The sequence below is a fragment of the Carlito syrichta genome, unplaced genomic scaffold (genome assembly GCF_000164805.1).
Source record: "Carlito syrichta isolate Samal-C Ts95f unplaced genomic scaffold, Tarsius_syrichta-2.0.1 Scaffold135627, whole genome shotgun sequence".
Taxonomy (NCBI): Eukaryota; Metazoa; Chordata; class Mammalia; order Primates; family Tarsiidae; genus Carlito; species Carlito syrichta.
The window spans coordinates 45832-68088 of NW_007079723.1; the positions used below are offsets into that span (position 1 = coordinate 45832).

The 22257-nt window shown below is 49.5% G+C and overlaps 1 protein-coding gene across 1 annotated transcript in view; it reads left to right on the plus strand.

Moving 5' to 3' along the window:
• The window catches only part of IGSF3 (immunoglobulin superfamily member 3), a 104306-nt gene that overhangs the window by 45630 nt on the left and 36419 nt on the right, over positions 1-22257 (plus strand). Inside the window, exons 2-4 of the mRNA XM_021708249.1 lie at positions 10804-11181; positions 14891-15301; positions 20955-21344. Of these exons, the coding sequence (XP_021563924.1) occupies positions 10804-11181; positions 14891-15301; positions 20955-21344 (1179 nt within the window). The remainder of the gene's footprint in view (positions 1-10803; positions 11182-14890; positions 15302-20954; positions 21345-22257) is intronic.

Below are 22257 nucleotides of genomic sequence, written 5' to 3' on the forward strand. Positions count from 1 at the left end.
ACTCGCCTCAGCCTCCCAAAGGCGCGGGATGACAGGCTGAGCCACCGAGCCCGGCTTAAAAATGTGTGTTTTCAATGGCTACATATATCTATATGTGAAAGTATTTTTTGAAAAAAGTCTGGAGAGGTATATCATAAATCATAGTAGTGGTAGTCTGGAGAGATTGAAGGCTTATAATCTAACTTTTAAAAAATGTTAAGTAAATATTCTAATCTAAATATTACAGTGTTAAAATCTGCCTGAGTCATAGTTTAGCAGTCCTCTGAAGAAGCAATTCCAGCATTTATGAATTCGGCGACAGATCAGGAGCAGGGGCCTGGCAGCCAGACTTACGTCTTGAGCTCTGACAGTCAGGCCGTCTAGTGAGACAGCAGTGCCGATGGCAGATGAGGTCTGTTTGGGATGAAGTGAGTCACTGGGTTTGCATTCCTCTGACTGGTTCCCTCACTGGCAGTCACACCTTAGAAGTGCCTTCGGCAATTTAACACTTATTGATCATTATCTTTACACCAGCTGTGTTTTAGGTACCTACGCTGGGAATTCAGATAAAAGAAAGAATGGTTGAATGATATTTTTGTCCTTGAACTCAAAACCAGGCCAGGCCCTTCTCCTGTCTCAGCTGACTGGGACTTGGCCTCCACGTCAGTCCTGCACTCGGCCCTGCCCTCCACTTGCCACCAGAAGGATGCTTCAGGGGCACGAATCTGATCCGTCTCCTCCTTCCCTCTCTCAGCCCCTTTCTCAGCTTCCTCTGTCCCCGGGGGGTATTTGGCTTTGTCAGTGTGCCTTCAAGTGCCCTTCTCCACCTGACACTGATGTGCCCTCCAGTCACGTGACGAGAGAGACTTTGGCAAGCTTCTGGCTAATCCTGGAACACACTGCAGTGTTTTCATGGGCATATATGTCCCTTGTGTCTTTTTCTTTTCCTCGAGTCAGGGTCTCACTCGTTGCCCAGGCTGGAGAGCAGTGGTGCAGTCATGACTCACCTCAGCCTTGTTCTCCTGTGCTCAGGTGATCCACTGCTTCAGCCTCTCAAGCAGCTGGGACTACAGGTGTGTGTCACTACACCTGGCCAATTGTTTGATTTTTGGTAAAGACGAGGTGTCGCTATGTTGCCCAGACTGGTCTTCGATTCCTGGGCGCAAGCAATCCTCAAGCCTTGGCTTCCCGAAGTACCGGGATTATAGGCCTGGGCGACCATGCCCAGCCCCCTTGCTTCCTTTTAGACCCGACTCAGGTGTCATACTTCTGTGAAGCCTTTCTGGACTGTTTTCTGCTCCTGAGAGGGCTTAACCTTGTGCTTGGCCATCATACCTTGTTATGTTATAGTGATCAGTTTTGTGTATTTCCTTTGGGATTGTCAGCTGAAGATAAAACCATCTTATTCATCTTCCCCTCACAGTTTCTGTCCTGGTGTCCATTATTTAGTAGGCACTGAAAAAATATTGATTGGAAGTGTAGCGTATGTTCCATTTACCTTTGCGGTGCAACAAATTCCATCAAAACTCAGTGGCTTAGAATAACGGTTTTGTTATACTCACAGAATCTGTGAGTGAGGAATTTGGGTGGGGGATGGCACGCAACAGGAGTGGCTGGGGCCTGATCTGGAAGCTTCCAAGGCTGGGGGCAGCTCCCAGTGGAGGCTTGCTCACTGGTGTGGCTGGTAGGTGGTACTGGTTGTTGACTGGGAGCTCTTTTGGCGCTCTGGGTTAGGGCACCGACCCATGGCTTCTCCTTGGGCCCCCTCACAGCATGGCAGCCTCAGGATCATTGGACTGCTTACGCACCAGCTGGCAAAACAGAAGCCGCGTGGTTTTTTGTGAGCTAGCCTTAGCCATCACACAGTGTCAGAGGGCTGCTCAGATCCAAAGAGAAGGGAATTAAACTCTACCTCTTCTTATTTTTTTGAGTTGGTGTCTCACTCTGTCACCCAGGCTAGAGTGCAGTGACACAGTTATGACACATTGCAGCCTCGACCTCCTGGGCTCAGAAGATCCACCTCAGCCTTCCCAGTAGCTGGGACTACAGGTGTGTGCCACCACGCCTGGCTGTTTGGATTTTGTTGGAGACGAAGTCTTGCTCTTGCCAAGACTGGTCTTGAACTCCTGGGCTCAAGCAATCCTCTCGCTTCAGCCTCCCAACGTGCTAGGATTACAGGCGTGTATCACTGTGCATGGCCTAAACCTTCCCTCTTGATGGGAGTGTGGCGTGGTCACATTGCAGAAGTACATATGGGACAGGAGGTGTTGTTACTGCCGTATTTGGAGAAAACAATCTGCCTTGATGTGTCCCACGGCAAGGGCTAATAGCACTTACCTACTGTTGCTGCTGCCACAGTTGGTGACTAGACATTTATTGAGTGCTTATTATATGCTAGGAATTACATTTTAAGTGTAGCAACTCATTCAGTCCTCCCATAATGCTATGAAGGTTATTCCATTGTACAGATAAGGAAACTGAGGCACAGAGAGGTAAAGTAACCAGCCAAGGTCTCACAGCTACTGCTACGCTGTGGGAGGTCAGTGAGGCAGAAGACTCAGGAATTAGCTCTGTTCTTTAGATTTGCTGCTGGGTTGTGACACTGCACTTACCACGTGGGAGATGATGGTTATCCCAACGGACGGTTTTGATTAAGGACCCAGCTGGGGTCCCTGTGCTTATGGTTTTGGGAAGCTGCACCTTGAGTTGTCCTGGCTGGGTGGCTTCCCTTGTATCCCCTGGGTATTGGTTAGACGGTTCCTGGCTGATGGTGACGTTGACCTAGCGAGGATCTTCTTTGTTAAAGTGTTTTTCGTTGTGCACATGTCTTCACGACTCCCTGACTCCTGGCTTCAGGTTCTGCATCTGTTAGTGAAGTCACCAAGAGAATTTACCACAGGGGGTTGCTGTTTGGGTTAAAATTAGTGAACGCATGCTGCAAAGTACTTGGAGCAGAGCTGGGTACCTGGATGGGGGGCGGTAAGTGCTGGCTGCTGTTATTGGTAAGGCTCAAGTGGTGTGGCTGCCTGTCGCCTGATTTGGAAAGGGGCCATGCCACTCCTTGTCCTCGCTTGGCTGAAGGCTCTCATGTGGGAATCCCCAGAAATTGTCACTGAGGTGCCGGTTGAAGTGGCCTTTGAGTTTTATGAAGCACCAAGTTGGCCTGGTCTCCACCTACTCAGTGTGCTGTAGCAGCTAAGCTCAGTTCTCATTTTTAACTTGAGGCTACGTGTGTCTCTTAGGAGCAGGTGGGGCAAGATGATCCAATCGATGCGTTATCACTTATCCCTGATACAGAGCACATTCAGTACGAGCCAGTTACTAAGAAGACAAGTAGTCGCATTCTTTGTCTTGGAGAAAGTTACTTAACCTTGAAGACCATTTCCTTGTCTGATAAATGTGGCTGTGATGAAATCGACCCATTCAGCTGCTGTGAGGATCAAATGAGGTGATGTATGCACAGCAGTTAGGATGGTGCCTGGCACACCAAAGTGCTAATCATTATAATCATTTGTCTTCATTTAAAGGCAACATATCCTTGTTTATTTTAAAAATGGGAAAACAGAAAATAGAACAGGAGATATTGTTCTTCTTGTAACAGGAGAGGGGAAATCACCTTTGTTCTCACTACTCAACAATTCAGCCCAGTATCATCAATGTTTTGTTTGGTTGTTTTTCTAGGTACGAGGTTTTTTAAAAACGTAATTTTGACTTGGCGCAGTGGCTCATGCCTATAATCCCAGCACTTTGGGAGGCCGAGGCAGGAGGATTGCTTGTGCCCAGGAGTTCGAAACCAACCTGGGCAACATAGTGAGACCTCATCTCTATAGAAATCAAGGAATTAGTCTGAGGCACACGCCTATAATCCCAGCCACTCAGCAGGCGGAGGTTGGAAGGATCATCTGAGCCCAGGAGGTCCAGGCTGCAGTGCACCATGATTGTGCCTCTGTACTCTAGCCTGGGCAACAGAGTGAGACTCCAACTCAAAAAAAAAAACAAAAAGTAAACATAATTTTACTGCGTATGCAGTTTGGTAGTTTTAACTCAAACTTAATGCTCTTGTACTTAACAAAGGTTTTTTTTTCCCTTGTATTTTTAGATTGCTTCACATTGGTAGAAATGAGACGAAATTTTATAGTATTCATTTGACGGCTTTCACAGTATTATTTGATCTCTAGGGTTTCCTGTGAGATTGATACAGGGTGCTTTCCATTATTCCCGTTTTGTAGGTAGAGAAATATACTAGTGTGGCCACAGAACAGGCAGGATTTGGAGCACAATTCAGAGTGCTGCATGAGCCCACAACTAGAAGGAAGAGTAGATGCAAAACGGTGAGGTAGATCCTTCTGACACTTTGACATGCTCAGCCATGCATCTTGAACATATCAAGGGAATCCTCTGTCTAGAAATGTAAATTCCAAAAAATGCACGAGAAGCTGATTTGATTTTTGCCGGCCCAGCGACCGCTCCCTGCTCACTCACTCCTGAATCATTCAGCCCCCAGCCAGGTTTATCTAGAACTGGAGCACAAAGGAAAGTGGGAACAGCCTTGAACAAGCAATGTCTTGCAAAAGTAGTTAATCATGTGTTTGTCAAAACTCAACCTAAAAGCACATCGTGCCAGGTGCTGCCAGGTGCGGTGGCTCATCCCTATAATCCTGCCAAGACAGGAGGATCACTTGAGCCCAGGAGTTTGACACCAGCCTAGGCAACACAGCAAGACCTTGTCTCTACAAAAAACAAAAACAAAAACAAAAACAAAAAATTAGCTGGACATGGTAGTGCACACCTGTAGTCCCTGCTACTTGGGCTGAGACAAAAGCATCACCTGAGCCCAGGAGGTGGAGGCTGCAGTGAGCTTTGATTGTGCTACTGCATTCCAGCCTGGGTGACAGAGTGAGACCTTGAGTCAAATAAATAAATAAGTAAATAAATAAATAAATAAAACATTATGGCCTTGCTCATTGACCACTTATTGTTTGATGCAGTGTTTCTTAATCCTTTTCTGGGTCTTGAATCCCTTTGAGAGACTTTTAAAATTTATGGACCCTTTTCTCAGAAGGACACATGCATGTGTATGTCACAGAATTTTGCACTCAATCTGAGGCCTGCAGGTATCTGTGTTAGTTACATATTGGTGTTTAAAAAAAAAAGCCCAAAATGTAAGGCTTCACAGAATAGTAAACATTTACTGTCTCGCACAGTGTCTGTGGTTCAGGAAATCAGTAGCATCTTAACTAGAAAGTTCTGACTCAGGGTCTCCCAGGAGGTTGCAGTCAGGATGTCATCTGGGCTGTCGTCGTCTGAAGGCTTGACTGGACCTGGAGGGTTCACTTCCAAGGTGCTGCAGCTACATACTGGCAGGCTCGTGATGGCTGCTGACCAGAGGCCTCACGCAGACCTCCCCGCCGGCTGCTTTGATGTCCTCATCATGTGGTGTCTCTCTTTTGATGACCGAGCCTTGGAAGTCACACGCCATCATTTCTGCATTTCCCCTTGGCCACTCCGGTAAGCCCTGTTCAGGGCAAGGTGTGAGGGGTGTAGGGCAGAGCTTCCATGCCCTCTCTTGGGGTACCGTTCTTTTTTTTTTTTGAGTCAGAGTCTCACTCTGGTGCCCAGACTGGAGTGCAGTGGCCGCTCCCGGCCCCCGCAACCTTGACCTGCTGGGCTCCGGGGATCCTTCCGCCTCAGCCTTCCAAGGATCCGGAATTACAGGCATGCCCTACCACGCCCGGCTGATTTTTGGATTGATTGTAGAGATGAGGTCTCGCTGCCCAGGCAGGTCTCGAACCCGCGGGCTCAGGCAGTCCACTCACCTCAGCCTCCCAAAGGCGCGGGATGACAGGCTGAGCCACGGAGCCCGGCTGGTATACCGTTCTTCCAGCACCTCCATGTGTTCACCTACCCGGAAGCTCTCCTCACTCTGTCGTTTGGGGTTTTCATGTGGGGTGTTGTGACATGGCGATGGCTAAGTCGTTGGCCCCAGAATCGATCTCCAGTCCCTGGAGGTCTGGGGCGAGCTGAAAGTTCCAACCCTCTAAGTGTGACCCTCCCCTACCATGAACCTGTCTAGGGCCCGCCTGGTCGCCTCGTTAGCATAAACTTCGGCATGGCCAAATGGTCTCCTTAGACATGACAAAAGGCAGCTCTCATCACTCCAGAAATTCTAAGGAGCTTCGTGTCAGGAACTGGGAGCAAAGACCAAATGGATATATTTTTAATTATATTACGGTAGTGAATACAAATGAGATTGTATGTAACAATTATGCATTATTTTTATTTGGGGTTAAATTTTTTTTCTAGTTTTAAAACATGCATACTCATCGCAGAGGACTGGGAGAGAGAGAACAATATAAAGAAGAAAATAAAAATCACTTGCCATCCCTCTCACCCAGTATTTTCTTTCTAGTTCTTTCTTTTTGTTTTTTCAGTCGAGGTCTCACTCTGTTGCCCAGGCTGGAGTACAGTGGCACGATCACGGATCACTGCAGTCTCAAACATCTGGGCTCAAGCAATCCCCCTTCCTTATTTTTGTAGAGGTGGGGTCTTGCTGTGTTGCCCAGGCTGGTCTTTGTTTTACGCCAACATATAACTAATATAGATACCTTCAGGCCCTAAGAGTGAATGCAAAACGGTTACATGCGCATGTGTGTTCTTCTGGGAAAGACGTCCATACATTTCAAAAGACTCTCAGGAGTTTGAGGCTCACTGCCACTCCTGGCCTCAAGCAATCCTCCCACCAAGCTCAGGCTTTCAAAGTGCTGGGATTATAGGCATGAGCCAGCGCACCCAGCCTCGAGTCCTTTCTATACTGTTATACACAATACTTTTCTCTCTCTTTTTATAAATCACAGAAGTTATATTTGCTTATTGTTAAGTATTCAAAGGGTACAGAATGTCTAAAGTTTAAAAAGTTATTTAAAAAAAAAAAAAGTGTTCCTTGCCTGGAAGGAGCCTAGGCTGGGTGGGAGGATGGGTTGGTCCGTGGAGGCCAGAGGATACTTGGTCAGAGTTGAGGACCTGGGGCTATTTGAAGGCCACAGGGTCTGCACGGCAGGGCAGTCCTGCCAGAAAGCACGGGGAGGGTGGCGTGTGGGGAATGAAACTGCTGAGAAGAAACTTTGATTTCTGTGTTGAGAGCCACTTCCTAAGAGTAGCATTATTTTCAGGGGTCAGAGGCCCTTTGTGGGGCAGAAGGAAATTAAGGAGATACTTAATAAACAAGTGCAGCTGAATGTGTACGGTTAAAGTACGGTCCAACTTTTACAAACAGCAGGGCGGTTTATAACCTGCTTCCGGCCTAGACAACTTGTTTTGACCCTGCTGCCCTGGCTTATTCAGGCCTCTTAACACTGTTTACCTTTTGGGGGCCAGGTATATGTATGATCCACTGATCAAGTGCTTTTATGGAGTCTGTAAATACAGTGCATCTTGGTTAAACATTATTGCCTCCCAGTAGTCAGTATCTGATGGGTCTGAGCTGCTTTCTTTTGCACAGGGGAAGACTACAGGAGTAGCCTGCCTGCCTGCCTGCCTGCCTGCCTGCCTGCCTTCCCTCCCTCCCTCCCTCCCTCCCACTCTAGCACCCAGACTGGAGTGCCAGGCTCACCACCACCTCGACCTCCTGGGTTCAAGTGATCCTCCCGCCTCAGCCTCCCAAGCAGCTGAGACTACAGGCATGTGGCACCACACCTGGCTAGTTTTATTTATTTTTTGTAGAGATGAGGTCTTGTTATGTTGCCTAGGCTGGTCTCAAGCAATCCTCCTGCCTTGGCCTCCCAAAGTGCCGGGATTTACAGGTATGAGCCACCACATCTGGCCAAAACTTTCTTGACCCAAATCATTGCAGTCTCTGTAGAAGAGAGAAGCTTAAGGCTATCGAGAGCCCTAAGTTAGGGTATGTTCTTTCATTTGGGCACTGGCTGGCACCATGTAGGTAGAGACGGTTTAAAATAACAGTTCTTGACTTTGCTATACTCAATCTGAATCATCTGAGGAGCTTTTAAAAATCCTAATGCCAGCCGGGCACAATGTAGCTCATGCCTATAAACCCAGCACTTTGGGAGGCCAAGGCAGGAGGATCGCTTGAGACTAGGAGTTTGAGGACCAGCCTGGACAATGTAGGGAGCCCCTGTCACTACAAAAAATAATATTAGGCAGACATGGTGGCACACGCCTGTAGTCCCAGCCACTTAGGAGGCTGAGGCAGGTGGATCACTTGAGCCCAGGAGGTTGAGGCTGCAGTGAACTGTGGTCGCGCCATTGCACTTCAGCCTGGGTGACAGGGTAAGAACCTGTCTCTTCAAAAAGAAAAGAAGAAAATCCTGATGTCTAGGCTGCACATCAGACCAGTTATATCAGGTGGGGCCCAGGCACTGTTATTTCTTAAAGCTCCTCAGGTGATTCTATTCAGGCTTGAGAAATAGTCCTGAAAGGAAGCCTTCTTTGCAGGGGGTGGGGAGTGGTGATAGCAGCTCTGTCACAGGGCATTGCAATGCACAGGGAACCTAAATGCTACGCACGTAGTTAAGTTGTTTTCAGCGTTCTGTGTTTCAGGAGTATGTGGACATTTGATTCATATGTCACTGTGTGTGTGTATACAGTCATGTGCCACTTAATGATGGGGGTATGTTCTGAGAAATGCATCTTTAGGCATTTTGTCATTGTGTGAACCTCATAGAGTGCCCACAAACCTAGATGGTGTATATATTTTTATTTATATATTTTCACGCGGAAAACCAAACATCCCAGCGCCAGGATGGAATAGCAGTCATTTCCCTACTTGATCTGTGATGCCAATATCAAGGGCCACAGATCAGATTTCTGTAAATACCCCTCAAAATCTTTGGGACACCGTTGCATGTGTGGTCTATCATTGACGGAAATGTCATCATGTGGTGGATGACTGTGTATTTTTCGTTGCCATAAATAGAGGATGCCACATTTTCACATTCTGAAAATTACCAGTGCGTTGCCTTCTCGGTGACTTTACATACAGCAGCTGATGCCATCCACCAGAATGTACCAATGAAATTCACATCCCACCTTGTTGTATTGATGGACTGCCTACCCGTGCCCATTTTTTATGCATCTGCTGAAAGCAAGATGGGGTTCTGGGGAAGATTTTGTCGGGGAGAAAAGATCCCATACACGTTTGTAAGCCGTAGGCCTTTTCCTGGATGGGCCGTTTTGAGGTCTGTCATCTTGCAGATTCCATCTGTTTGCTTCAAGGCACAGCTGCCCCCGGGCTGGGCTGAGAGCTGCATCCCACTAGTATTTGAACTGTCCAGCTGTTCGCTGGCTGGAGCCACTTGAGATAGGTTTATGCCAGGGCAGCTGCTATTCCCATTTCGGGAGAAAGGGAAGTTTTCACGGGAGTGGGCTGCAGCTGTGGGTGGAGGTGGGAGGCCCAGAGGTGGTGTCATTGTCAAGAGGCCGATGAAATGTCCTTGAGCAATCGCTGACCAGACCCTGTCCCCTGAGGATCCAGAGCCACAGAATGTTCTGGCCAGAAGGAGTCTTGGCCAGCTGCCTTTTATTAAGAACTGACTGTGGGCTAAGCCCTGTGCTAGGGCGTTATAGATATTGTCTTGTAAATCTTGTCAGTAACTCTTGGAGGCACACATTATCTGCATCTTTCAGGTGGGGCAACTGAGTCTCAGAGAAGTTCAGTAATGAAGCCAAGGTCACGGCTAATAAGTGACAAAACCAGCAGTGGAACACATGCTAGTCCTCTCCAGAGCCTTCTTGGAAATCATCTGATAGGTGAGGTCAAGGTCTGGAGAGGAGAGGCAGCTTATCTGAGATGACATAGCCAGTTCTAACTGGTGGCAGAGATGCCGCTAGAACTCACCTGCTCTTTTCACCACTGGCAGTGCCTGGCCGCTGCCAAGCGGGAGGGCAGAGGGCGGTGCCCCTCCCACCTCTGAGTGGCTCGGACACAGTCCGCGTTGAGCTGGCATGAAATGAGAAATTAAAGCTCACCATGCCACGCTGAGAGGAGCGCGGAGAAGGCAGGCGGAAATGACCTTGAGAGCCACATCCCAGCCCGAAGGCAGGGGCTCCGTGCGGGAATGGGGGTGGCGGCCCCAGGGGCAGCCTGCCTGTCCTTGTCACAGGGTTAGCGGTGCCTGTCAGTGTCCTCCTTTGTCAGTGTGTGAGGTTCTGGGCAGGAGGGGGTCTGCTTCAGCCTCTCCCTCACGTTGATATTCGTGTGTGCAGCCTGCAGGAGCTCAGCTCTGCCTCCACTGCCTCTGGCCGTAAGTGGACGGAAGAGAACCTTGAGGACCGCTCCTTGGGATGGGGTGAGGGGGTCACTGCGTCTGAAAGTGGAGGGTGCAACCCCCCAGAAAGGATGCTTCCAGGACTCTCAGCACTCAGATCAAGGAAGGGGTGTTTAATTCCAGCCGTATTGCAAGATGGTTGCTTTTATTTGTTTTCCTGCGAATTTGTGCCAAGGATTCAACTTTCCCTGCTCATTTTATTAAAAACTTTATAAACAGCATTAATAAATAGCTATAAAACTGCCACACAGATGACAAACAGAGGGACTGAATGAAATTCCCAAGGGTCAGCTGTTGAATAAGTAACAAAACCATGTCTTTGCGCGATCAAATTCCCATATATGTAAATTAAGGACAGCCCTTTACCACAGAGTGTTTTAATTAATATTTATAAATCACAGAGCGCCTCTGAAAGGGCCAGGAAGCTATTTATATTATCCTCATGTCGCACAAATAGCAAATCCTTTGGAGATGGCTGCCTGTTTTGCCTTTTGGTCTGAGAAACAAGTGAGCGTGTCTTGTGTGTCTCTCTCCCTTGCAGGTGTGGTGTCCGCACAGCGGCAGGTCACTGTCCAGGAAGGACCCTTGTACCGCATGGAGGGCTCCCACATCACCATCTGGTGCAACGTGAGTGGCTACCAGGGCCCTTCCGAGCAGAATTTCCAGTGGTCCATCTACCTGCCCTCCGCCCCGGAGCGAGAGGTGCAGATCGTCAGCACCGTGGACTCCTCCTTCCCCTACGCCATCTACACGCAGCGTGTGCGCAGTGGGAAGATCTACGTGGAAAGGGTCCAAGGACACTCGGCCTTACTGCACCTCATGGATCTCCAGGCCCGGGATGCCGGGGAGTACGAGTGCCACACGCCCAACACCGACGAGCGCTACTTTGGGAGTTACAGTGCCAAGATGAACCTTGTGGGTAAGGAGAGGCTGGTCTGTACGGCCAGGTCTGGCCCGACTCACTGCACCTTGGTTTTATATCATATATTTGACTTTAAAAAAAAGCGCTGGGCGCAGTGGCTCAAACCTGTAATTCCAGCACTTTAGGAGGCGGAGGCAAAGGATTGCCTGAGTCCAGGTGTTCGAGACCAGCCTGGGCAACTTGGCGAGACCTTGTCTCTTCAATAAATCAAAAAATTAGCCGGGCGAGGTGGTACATACCTGTAGTTACACCTACTTAGAAGGCTGAGGCGGAAGGGTCCCCTGAGCCCAGCAGGTTGAGGCTGCGGTAGCCGTGAGTGTGCCACTGCAATCCAACCTGGGTGACAGAGTGAGACTCTGACTCAAAAACACCCCAAACAAACCTTAAAACTCCCCGAATATTTTAGAGTTCAACAGATAGCATAAAGGACAAAATTTCACATGTTCACACATAAATAATAGAAGGTTGAGGCTGAAATGTCAAAAAGAACTAGGCTGGAGTTAGTGTCTCATGCCTGTAATACCAGTGCTTTGGGAGACCAAGGAGGGAGATCGCTTGAGCCCAGGAGTTCAGAGTTACAGTGAGCTATGATTGTGCCACTTTACAAGGGGGCCCCCAAAATCCGGAATTATCTTTTGGATGGCGGGCCCCTTGTAGTACACTCGGAATTTGTTCTCCCGGATCAAATGATCAACCAACGTTTTCATCTGGAAGTTTTGAGAAGGTTCCGTCGTGATTTGCGGAAGAAATGTCTCAAGTTGTGGCAAATAGGTGATTGGTTCCTTCACCGTGACAATGTACCTGCCCATGCTGAGTGTTCAGCAGGTTTGTCCCATCTTCCCTATTCACCTGAACTTGCCCCGAGCAATGTTTTTGTTTTTGTTTTTGTTTTCCGATGAATAAAGTCCTCAAGGGGAAATGTTTAGCCGACTGGAGGAGGTGAAACAAAAAGTGGCAGAAGCACTAAAAGGAATCAAAATTAACAAGTTCAGAAACTGTTTTGAGCAATGGCAAAAGCATCTTATTAGGTGTATTGCATTAAGCAGAGAATACTTTGAAGGTGACTGAAGTTTAAACATGTAAGAATAAATACACAATTTTTGGTAAATAAATTCTTGGTTTTTGGGGGTCCCCTCCTTATACTTCAGTGTGGTTGATAGAGTAAGACACTCTGTCTTTCTTTTTTTTTTTTTTTTTTGAGTTGGAGTCTCACTCGGTCGCCCAGACTGGAGTGCAGTGGCTGGGATCCTCGACCTGCTGGGGCTCTGGCAATCCTTCCGCCTCAGCCTTCCAAGTAGCTGGAACTACAGGCGCGCGTTACCACGCCCAGCTAATTTTTTTATTTATTGTAGAGATGAGGTCTCACCAAGTTGCCCAGGCGGGTCTTGAACCCGCGGGCTCAGGCAGTCCACTCACTTCAGCCTCCCAAGGCATGGGATTACAGCCTGAGCCACCGAGCCCGGCTTCCCTATTCTTTCTTAAAAAAAAAAAATCTAATGCAGATGTTAAGAATTTTGCAGAGCGTTAACTAATCCTAACCCTCTAGCTGATAAAAAGGGATATGAAACTATAAGACAGAGACATTTGTGGTTGATGATCTGAAGGAAAGGTGAGGAACGGGAAGCCTGACGTCAGCCCAGAGAGGTGAAACCTCTCAGAGGGATGACCTTTGGACAGGCTCCGAGATGCAAGGGCGCTGCTGAGCCAGGAGAGAAGTGCAGCTGCAGGTCCTCACTGAGACCTCGAGCGCCTTTGTGGTTCCTTGGCTCCATGAGTAAGGAACTGGGTGAACTGGGTATCTCCCTTGTGCTCCTTGAATGATGGGAAAGCTCGAGGAAGAGGGAATGGGGAGCTCTCAGTGTGCACAGTGCTGGCCACAGTGTTTGCCACTGTCCAAGGGCTAACCGCATCAAGGCTGTTCTGTTTCTCTGCCCAAGTCTTCATTTTTAGTTTTTATTATCACAGTGAAGCAGGGGGTGTTGCTAATTATTTTATTAATATAAATACTATGCTTTATCAATATAAATATATTCCTTTTCCTTTCTCTAACAAGTCTGTGTCCCAGCAGGAGGCCTTTAAAAACCCAATCCTGGGTGAGTACAGGGAGAAAACACACACTAGTTGTGACTGGGGTGCCCTCATTAGACAGAGAGGTGGTGCTGTTTAATCTCCAGAAAGATGTAAGGATCAGGGTACAATTCTGACCAAGGGACCACAGGGGAAATGTCTTCTCTTGCCTGAATCTTTCTAGACTGGCTTCCTTCCAGTGTGTGTCACTTTGACCGGTGAATTACATGCAATTAAACTTAGTAAAAACAGAGGATGATAATGACTTTCTCTACCAACATTTTTTTTTCTTTTAAGAAAGTAGCCTTCCTGGGGCAGTGCGTTGCTGCAGAAATTGGGAATGGTGGGGTGTGGGGAAAAGAGAGGACATGAGGAAGTTGTATAGAAATGAATGTTAAATGGAAAGTTCCAGGGACCATTTTTTTTTTTTTTTTTTTTGAGTTGGAGTCTCACTCTGTCGCCACTACCACGCCTGGCTGAGTTTTTGATTTATTGTAGAGACGAGGTCTCGCTGCCCAGGCGGGTCTCGAACCCGTGGGCTCAGGCAATCCACTCACTTCAGCCTCCCAAAGGTGCGGGATTACAGGCTGAGCCACTGAGCCCGGCCAGGGACCATTTTCTTTTGAATATCAGTCAGAGGTGAAGCATCAAAGCAATACCAAAATCAACAAATCTTACTTAACCTAAAATAAAATTATTCTTTTGTAGAGTCAGGGTCTTACTCTGTCACCCAGGCTGGAGTGCAGTGGCAAGGATTATAGCTCATTGTAGCCTCGACCTCCTGGGCTTAAGTGATCTTCCTGCCTCAGCCTCCTGAGTAGCTGGGACTACAGGTGTGTGCCACCACGCTTGGCTAATTTTTAAAAAAATTTTATTTTGTGTAGAGACGAGGTCTCACTATGTTGTCCAGGCTGGTCTTGAATAAATGGGTTCAAGCAATCCTCTGCCTTGGCTTCCCGAAGTGATAGGATTACAGACATGAGCCACCATGCCTGGATGAAAATTATTCTTAACTTTCTTATTTCTTAAAAATGTTTATTTTTAGGGAGTTCATTTATTATATAAAATGAAATATAACTGACGTTTTATCTACATGTTCTCAAAATACCAAACAGGTAAATGCCCCCCAGATGCAATCCAAATCCAATCAGAATACTCTTTTTTTTTTTTTTTTGAGTTGGAGTCTCACTCTGTCGCCCAGACTGGAGTGCAGTGGCCATTCCCAGCCACCGCAGCCTCGACCTGCCGGGCTCCGGCAATCCTTCCGCCTCAGCCTTCCAAGTAGCTGGAACTACAGACGCGCGCTACCACACCCGGCTGATTTTTGATTTATTGTAGAGGTGAGGTCTTGCCAAGTTGCCCAGGCAGGTCTCGAACCCGCAGGCTCAGGCAATCCACTCACCTCAGCCTCCCAAAGTGCGAGATTACAGCTGAGCCACCGAACCCGGCTCAGTCACAATGCTCTTGCTGTTTGTGTGTTGCTTGGGGATGTGTTTGGCCTAAAACGATGACTCAAGGTTGACTCTGTTAGGGGCAGGGGCGCAGTAGCAGTAGTGCTGTGCGGCGTGGGAGCTTAGCCCCAGTAGTCCCAGATTCTGCGGCTTTGTGACTGCACCTTGTGGACATTTCTGTGTTGCAGTGATCCCCGACTCCCTGCAGACCACTGCTGTGCCCCAGACGCTGCACAAAGTAGAGCAGGACCCCCTGGAGCTCACTTGTGAGGTGGCCACGGAGACGGTCCAGCACAGCCACTTGTCTGTGGCCTGGCTCCGGCAGAGAGGCGGCGAGAAGCCCGTGGAGGTCATCTCCCTGAGCCGAGACTTTGAGCTTCACTCTGGCATGGAATACACCCAGAGGCGGATCCTGGGGGAGGTGCGGCTGGACAAGCTGGACAGGACCACCTTCCAGCTTACCATCTTCCACCTGCAGCCCTCCGACCAGGGCGAGTTCTACTGCGAAGCTGCCGAGTGGATCCAGGATCCGGACGGGTCGTGGTATGCCATGACCCGAAAGCGTTCTGATGGAGCCGTCGTCAACGTCCAGCCCACTGGTCAGTCTCTCTGAGCTCTTGTCCCTATTCTTTATCTGGTGGTAAAGGCTGTCCGGCACTGGAGGGTGTGGGGACTCCTTTGGGCACCTCTAACAGGACGGCAGGTTTTCATGTGAACTTGATGGTCCTGCCTGTGGCCACAGGAACACCCAGGCCACCTAAGACCTGACCTTCCAGGGGTCACGAACTGGTCTGCACAGACTGAATGCTGCCTAGATACATGTTTTATTTAACCTACGTGGTGTTTTACATTTGCTTGCATTGGAAACTCATTTCAAAAATTGGGAGATTTCACAGAAACCTTTGTATCTCATGGCTCTGGCCTTCCATTTCTATTGGCCACAGCTGCCACCCCATTTGATGATGTTGCCTTCTTCAGTTATCAGCCTGGCTTCATTTGTAGAAGACATTTAAGATACTGGCCGGGCTTGGTGGCTCAGCCTGTCATCCCAGCACTTTGGGAGGCCGAGGTGAGTGGATTGCCTGAGCCCGCGGGTTCGACACCCGCCTGGGCAACTTGGCAAGCCCTCGTCTCTACAATAAATCAAAAAATAGCCGGGCGTGGTAGCGCGCGCCTGTAGTTCCGGCTACTTGGAAGGCTGAGGCGGAAAGATCCCCAGAGCTGCAGGTTGAGGCTGTGGTGGCCAGGAGCGTGCCACTGCACTCCAGTCTGGGCGACAGAGTGAGACTCCAACTCAAAAAAAAAAAAAGATACTGAACCTTCCATCCAAAGTATAAAATTATGAACTAGAGAAATTTTGGCTTCAGTTATTATTATTATTATTATTATTATTATTGTTATTATTATTTTTGAGTTGCAGTCTCACTGTCGCCCAGACTGGAGTTCAGTGGCCGCTCCCGGCCACCGCAGCCTTGACCTGCTGGGCTCCGGCGATCCTTCCGCCTTAGCCTTTCAAGTAGCTGGAACTACAGGCGCATGCTACCACGCCCAGCTAATTTTTGTGATTTATTGTAGAGATGAGGTCTCGCCTGCCCAGGCGGGTCTCGAACCCGCGGGCTCAGGCTATCCACTCACCTTAGCCTCCCAAAGGCGCGGGATTACAGGCTGAGCCACCGAGCCCAGCCAGTTATTATTTTTTATGTCAGTAATATTCTTGGGTGATCTTTTATCATTTCCATGATGCCTTATCACATATTACTTCACAATCCTGCAGAAGTTCTGTGAGGTAAGTAGGTGGTGCTGTTTCCATTGGACAGGTGAGGGTGCTGAGTGCAGATAGAGTCACAGGGCATGTGGATGAGCTGAGTCTGAGGGGACCAGGTTCCACTTGTAGATGTTTCCTCAAGTGAAGGCCTAGAAAGGTCCCTGAGGAAGTTGAGAGATGTGTTTAGAACTGGGGCAAAGTGATGGTGACATGGTGAGCAGAAATCCTCCCTGGCTTCTCTCGGCATCTCCCACGGCCCCAGAATCTGCTCTCCAGGGTCCCCGGCCCACCAACCTTCAGGCCAGAGCTGACAGCAGGGCTGGGGGACAGGTCCTCACTGGTGCCTTCCTCTTAGCTTTGGCTGGAGGTTTGTGTCGTCACTGAGGAGTATTGCGTGGCCTGGGAACCTTTCCTGGTGTTGAAGCTCATTTCTGGTGAGGGCTGCAGTGGTCCTGAGGGGTCGGTGGAGGTGTGGCTTGCGGGAGATAAGCTGGGAACTCTGAGTACAGGTGGGGTCCCTCTTCAGGGCCTGCCGCTTGGACTCCCTGTCCCATTGCTGGAGTTGTTTGGTCTTTGCATAGTTCCTTGCCATTCCAGAGCAGTGCTTCAGACTCGCTGTACCGGACACATTCCGAGCCCTCATCCCAAAAGTTCTGTACCAGAGGCTCCTGGGGTGGGGCCTGGAAGCTGGATTTCCAGGATGCTTCCCAGGTGATGCCTCTGCTGTCTGCATTTTGTCAGGTGCAGCTTCTAGGGCAGAAATGATTCTCCAGACGTTCTTTAAATGAGTCCCCTGATGGGTGTGAAAGCTTTTACCAGAAGGGCTGGGTTCCTGGACGGGGAGCACTTTACCTGCTCTGTAGGACGTTTATCAGCATCTGGATCTTCCAGTACGAAGAAACCAATCGAAGGGACTTTGCGTTTATCCTTTCCCTTCCTGGGTGGCTTTGAGATCAACTTCAGAAGTCTGGACCAAATTTTGAGTCTTAATGCTTTTAAATTAGGTTGCATCAGTTAATCTTCTTTATTTAATCTTACCAATTTGGAATTAGTATCCTGCAAATGTATCCAGGCTAAGCCAGCAAAAAGAAAACTAAATGAAAAAAAAAAAAGTTGATGACTTCTCCCTGTGTTTCTGTGCTGTTCAGGCTCAGTGACTGCCTCTCCGACATTACTCTCTCTCAGTTCACCTCGAATGTTTAGCCAGTCTCTACAGCATGGACGGTGTGCTGCTCGGCGTCAGGGGATTCATAGATGAATAACACTCATTCCTTGCACTTAGGGTACTTGCAGACCTGAGAACCAATGGTCCAGTCGAATATGCTAAGTGCTGTGCTAGCAGTTGCAGAGAGTGCTCTGAGAACACAGAAAACAGGAAGTGTTCTTGCAAATGTAAGTTTTCCCTAGATGGGATGCTTGATAAGACACATCCAGGAAGACCAATAAATCTGGTCACTTGAGGTGAGTTTTGAAGCTTGAGGAGTCCGCAGGAAGAGAAATATAAAACTTCAAAATTGTTGATATGTTTGGCAAGCTGAGAGAAGTCAAACATGACGAGAGGCTGAGTTCCGGATGTGAAGAGTGGGAAGGAAAAGGAAAGGTAGCCCGGAGCCCTAGATGCTGCGATGTGGAGCTTGGCCTTGACCCTGGGCCAAGAGTTTTCAAACTGTTCTTCTTGGAGCCACGGGAGCCCCTCAGAGGTGCTGGAGATTAAAGAGGCGGGGGGTGGTAGCCCTCATGGGCATGCGTGCATGCCCAGGGGTACAGGGAGAAGGTGGGTGAGGGCCTCGGTGTTCCCCACCTGTTTCAAAAGAACGTTCCTCTATTGAGCAGCAAAAGATTTTGTATGAATCAAGGAAGCCCCTTCTGTACCTTCTTCCTAGTGAAGGCTGAAAACCCCTGCCGCAGACAGCCGGAGCAGAGATGGAGGCTCTTCAGCAGGAGTGACACGGTCAGGTCAGGCTTTTAGAAGGGAAGCCTCATGGCGGCCGCCTGGAGCTTGGCTAAACCTGCTGGGTCTGAAGTCAAGAGACCAGGGCTACTCAGACACGGGGTCTGGAGCTCAGTTAAAGGCTGAACTTGGGGGACGAGGGCCTGGGAAAAGTCCACGGGGTGAAAGTAGGCCAGGGGCCGGGAGAACAGCGGCCGTGAGAGGCAGTCAGAGGAGCAGGTCCCAGCCGGAGGGAGCGGAGGAGATGGAGTGGTCAGGGCGGCACGTGAAGCAGAAGGGAAGATGGGACCCCGGGGCGGGGGGCAGAGGTATCAGCCTGCTGGAGAAGAGCCTTTGGCTAGGATGGGGGTGGTGGGTAGGAGGGATCCTTGATGACACTGGCCAAGTCGGTGAAGCCCAGGATGGGCCAGAGGCCAGTTCTCAGTGAGTGGAGGAGGGGGAAGGGTATTAGACAAAGCATAGATTGATTTCTAGAGATGTAATTGCCCAGGTATAACCAAGGGCAAATCACTGTGCAGAAAGTGGCGGGTGGTACACCGTAAATCTTGTGTTTTCAGCCTGGGATTGGGAAGGCGTCACTAAGCCACGGGAGGCTCCCCCTGGGGTGAGACAGTCTTTGGCTGCCAAGAGAAGAAAGCTCCAGTTGCAGCCAGCCTCACCCAGGGCACGTGGGGAAGGCCTGAGGTCGGGAGCACCCCTTGCCCGGCTCTAGTGGCTTTTCTGTGGAAGGAGTGCCTCTCTATCATTGATGCTGGGCAATAAATGACTGGAACTTGGTGGACCTGAGAGCCAGTGTCCGGCAGATAGCGTGAGCACAGTCCCATGTGACTGTGTTCAATCCTTGTTTCGTGGGCGGACCCCTCAGAGACATGGATTGAACACACTCCATCTAGCCCACGGGAGGTGGCCCCTGGAGCATTGTGTTGGGTATAGTTTGCTCTGTCAGGAAGTTTGGGTGACGAGAGAAGGAGTTAGGTCACTGGAGAGGAGGGGTGTTTGGAGCAGGGGAGGGACTAGAGGACCTGAGGGGCGGGCGATGAAAGCAGAGCTAGCGCTGCATTAGAGGAATGTGGACACAGCTCCCTCGTGATTCCTGTCTTCTCAGGGAAACAGGACTCTCATCTGCTTGAAGAGGGTGTGGGATAGGGGGTGCGTGGGCAGGGTCTTTTGTGTGTGTGTGTGTGTGTGTTGGGGTCTGACTCTGTTCCTCAGGCTGGAGTACAGTGGTACGATCATGGCTCACTGCAACCTCGACCGCCTGGACTCAGGCAATCCTTCAGCCTCAGCCTCCTGAGCAGCTGGGACTACAGACATGCTTTACCATACCCAGCTAAGTTTTAAAAAAATTCTTGTAGAGATGAGGTCTTGTTTTGCTGCCCAGGCTGGTCTCCAACTCCTGGGTTCAAGCAGTCCTCCTGCCTCGGCCTCCCAAAGTACTGGGATTACAGTGTGAGCCACCTGTGTCTGGCCGCGAGGTCTTGACGACAGTGTAAAAGGTTAGAAGTGCTAGTCTAGGGGAGGCAGGCGAGGCTGGAGTTGATGAAGCTACGAGGAATTCAAACCTCCCTGTCCTGGGATCTTTCCCCTCGGTGTTCTCTTTAGAGAAACAGAGCTGGAGCTGGGTGGAGGAAGGATTTGAGCAGCGTTCACGGCTCCGGTCTCTAACCCTCAACTCTGCTTTTTTTGTCCCCCAGTCCTGCCTTGGGTGCCTAGGAGACTCAATAACTGTCCCATGAGATTGACAGTCTGTGCACCATTACATGGGGTGCCGTGACGCCATTCGTGGTGATGACCCCTTCTGCGTTTGCCCCCTCATGCCTGGTTCAACACCCAGCGTGTTGAAGTGTGCTTGGGTCCTTGACCATTTCAGAGGTTGTCTGGTTTTGGCAGAAGAAGGCACGTTCCCACCCCATCTGCCTAAAGATTTGATCTGGCAGGTGGTGGACTAGTGAAAAGACATTCGTTTTTGTTTTTCCTGTGTAATTCGGTTAGGGTTTGTTTTACCTGTCTTATTTCTAGCATTCACATGGGGGGTAGAGAAAATATTTCACCAGATTCATCCATGAGTATTTATTAGGATTTGGGTCAGCACTAAGCTGTTCTGTAAATTTTGTCTCATACCCCTTGGGGGGATAAGTCTTCCAATATCTGCTGGAAATATTTGTAATCCTGTTGCTTAGAGTTCTAGGGCATGTATCAAGGCTAGACCTTTGCCATGAGCCACTTAAGTGCTATTGGGACTTCCTCCCTGACCCCTGGGGGTCTAGTCTAGGGCACCCTAAGCTTGGAGCTGACCCGATTGGTCTCAACTGGGATAACAAGCTCCTCCGATTGTCTGGGATGAGCTACCTTTGCATTCTCACGGTGCTAGTCCAGGGTGTCACGGGGCCTCGGATAACCTGCATCTGGTTGGATAATTGCGTGGTGCCTCCTCTGTGGTTAGTATTTCAAAGAAGGAAAAGGGGCTTGGGAATTCGCTAGTGTGGTGTGATTAGCCAGGGCCCTCATCCGCCCATTTTGTTGTTTGTTTTCTCAGACAAAGAGTTTACCGTTCGGCTGGAAACGGACAAGCGGCTGCACACGGTGGGTGAGCCGGTGGAGTTCAGATGCATTCTGGAGGCCCAGAACGTTCCTGACCGTTACTTTGCTGTCTCCTGGGCCTTCAATAGCTCGCTCATTGCCAGCATGGGGCCTAACGCTGTGCCCGTCCTCAACAGCGAATTCGCCCACCGGGAAGCCAAGGGACAGCTTAAAGTGGCCAAAGAGAGTGACAGTGTCTTTGTGCTGAAGATATACCACCTCCGCCAGGAAGACAGTGGGAAATACAACTGTCGGGTGACGGAGCGAGAAAAGACGGTGACCGGGGAGTTCATCGACAAGGAGAGCAAGCGTCCCAAGAACATCCCCATCATAGTCCTCCCGCTCAGTAAGTGGAGACAGGCGCTCTTTCAGCATCACTTGGGAGAGGCGGGGAGAGACAGTAGCTGTGGCGGGAGTGATGGGAGGGCGGACGGGGGATCTCGAGGGCTGAAGCAGAGCTGGAGGGGAAACCTCTCTTCCCTCTATGGCCTGCGCCTAGCAGCCCCACAGACAGCAGAGCCTCAGGACCCGGGTGCGTGGTGGGCTGGAGCTGGGCCTGGGCAGATCCCAGCAGTGCCAGCTCAGCTTGGAGGGAAACCAGGAATCCCAGAAAGCTGTCTGCTCCTGTGTGGGAATTAAGTCCCAGAAGAAGTGGGTAGATACCTGTCTTGAAATCTCACTTAAGGAGAGTTGGTCTTTTATGGGAGGATTTTTAAATTGTAAAGTGTATTATTAAGAAGGATTTGCTGTCTGGGTTTCTCAGGTATAAAGGTTGGCATCTCCTTCATTGTTTCTTCCCTGTAGAAATTGAGTTTTATAAGTCAGTGGATGGGGCTGGGCATGGTGACTCATGCCTATAATCCCAGCACTTTGGGAGGCGGAGGTGGGAGGATCGCTTGAGCCCAGGAGTTCAAGACCAGCCTGGGCAACTTAGTGAGACCTTATCTCTACAAAAAAAAAAAATTTTTTTTTAATTAGCCAGATGTGGTGGCACATGCCTGAAGTGCTCAGCTACTTATGAGAGCAGAAGGATCGCCTGAGCCCAGGAGGTTGAGGCTACGGTGAGCCATGATTGTGCCACTGTGCTCCAGCCTGGGTGACAGAATGAGACTCTGACTCGAAAAAAAAGTCTGGGATGGGATCTCTCACGTCTTCTGGAGCATAGCCTTGTAAAGCTTAGCTGGTTTCCGAGGCTGCCTTTGTGGCCTCCCTGCCTCCATGAGAGCTGGCATCGTCTGGGTAGGTAGCTGCCATGGCTA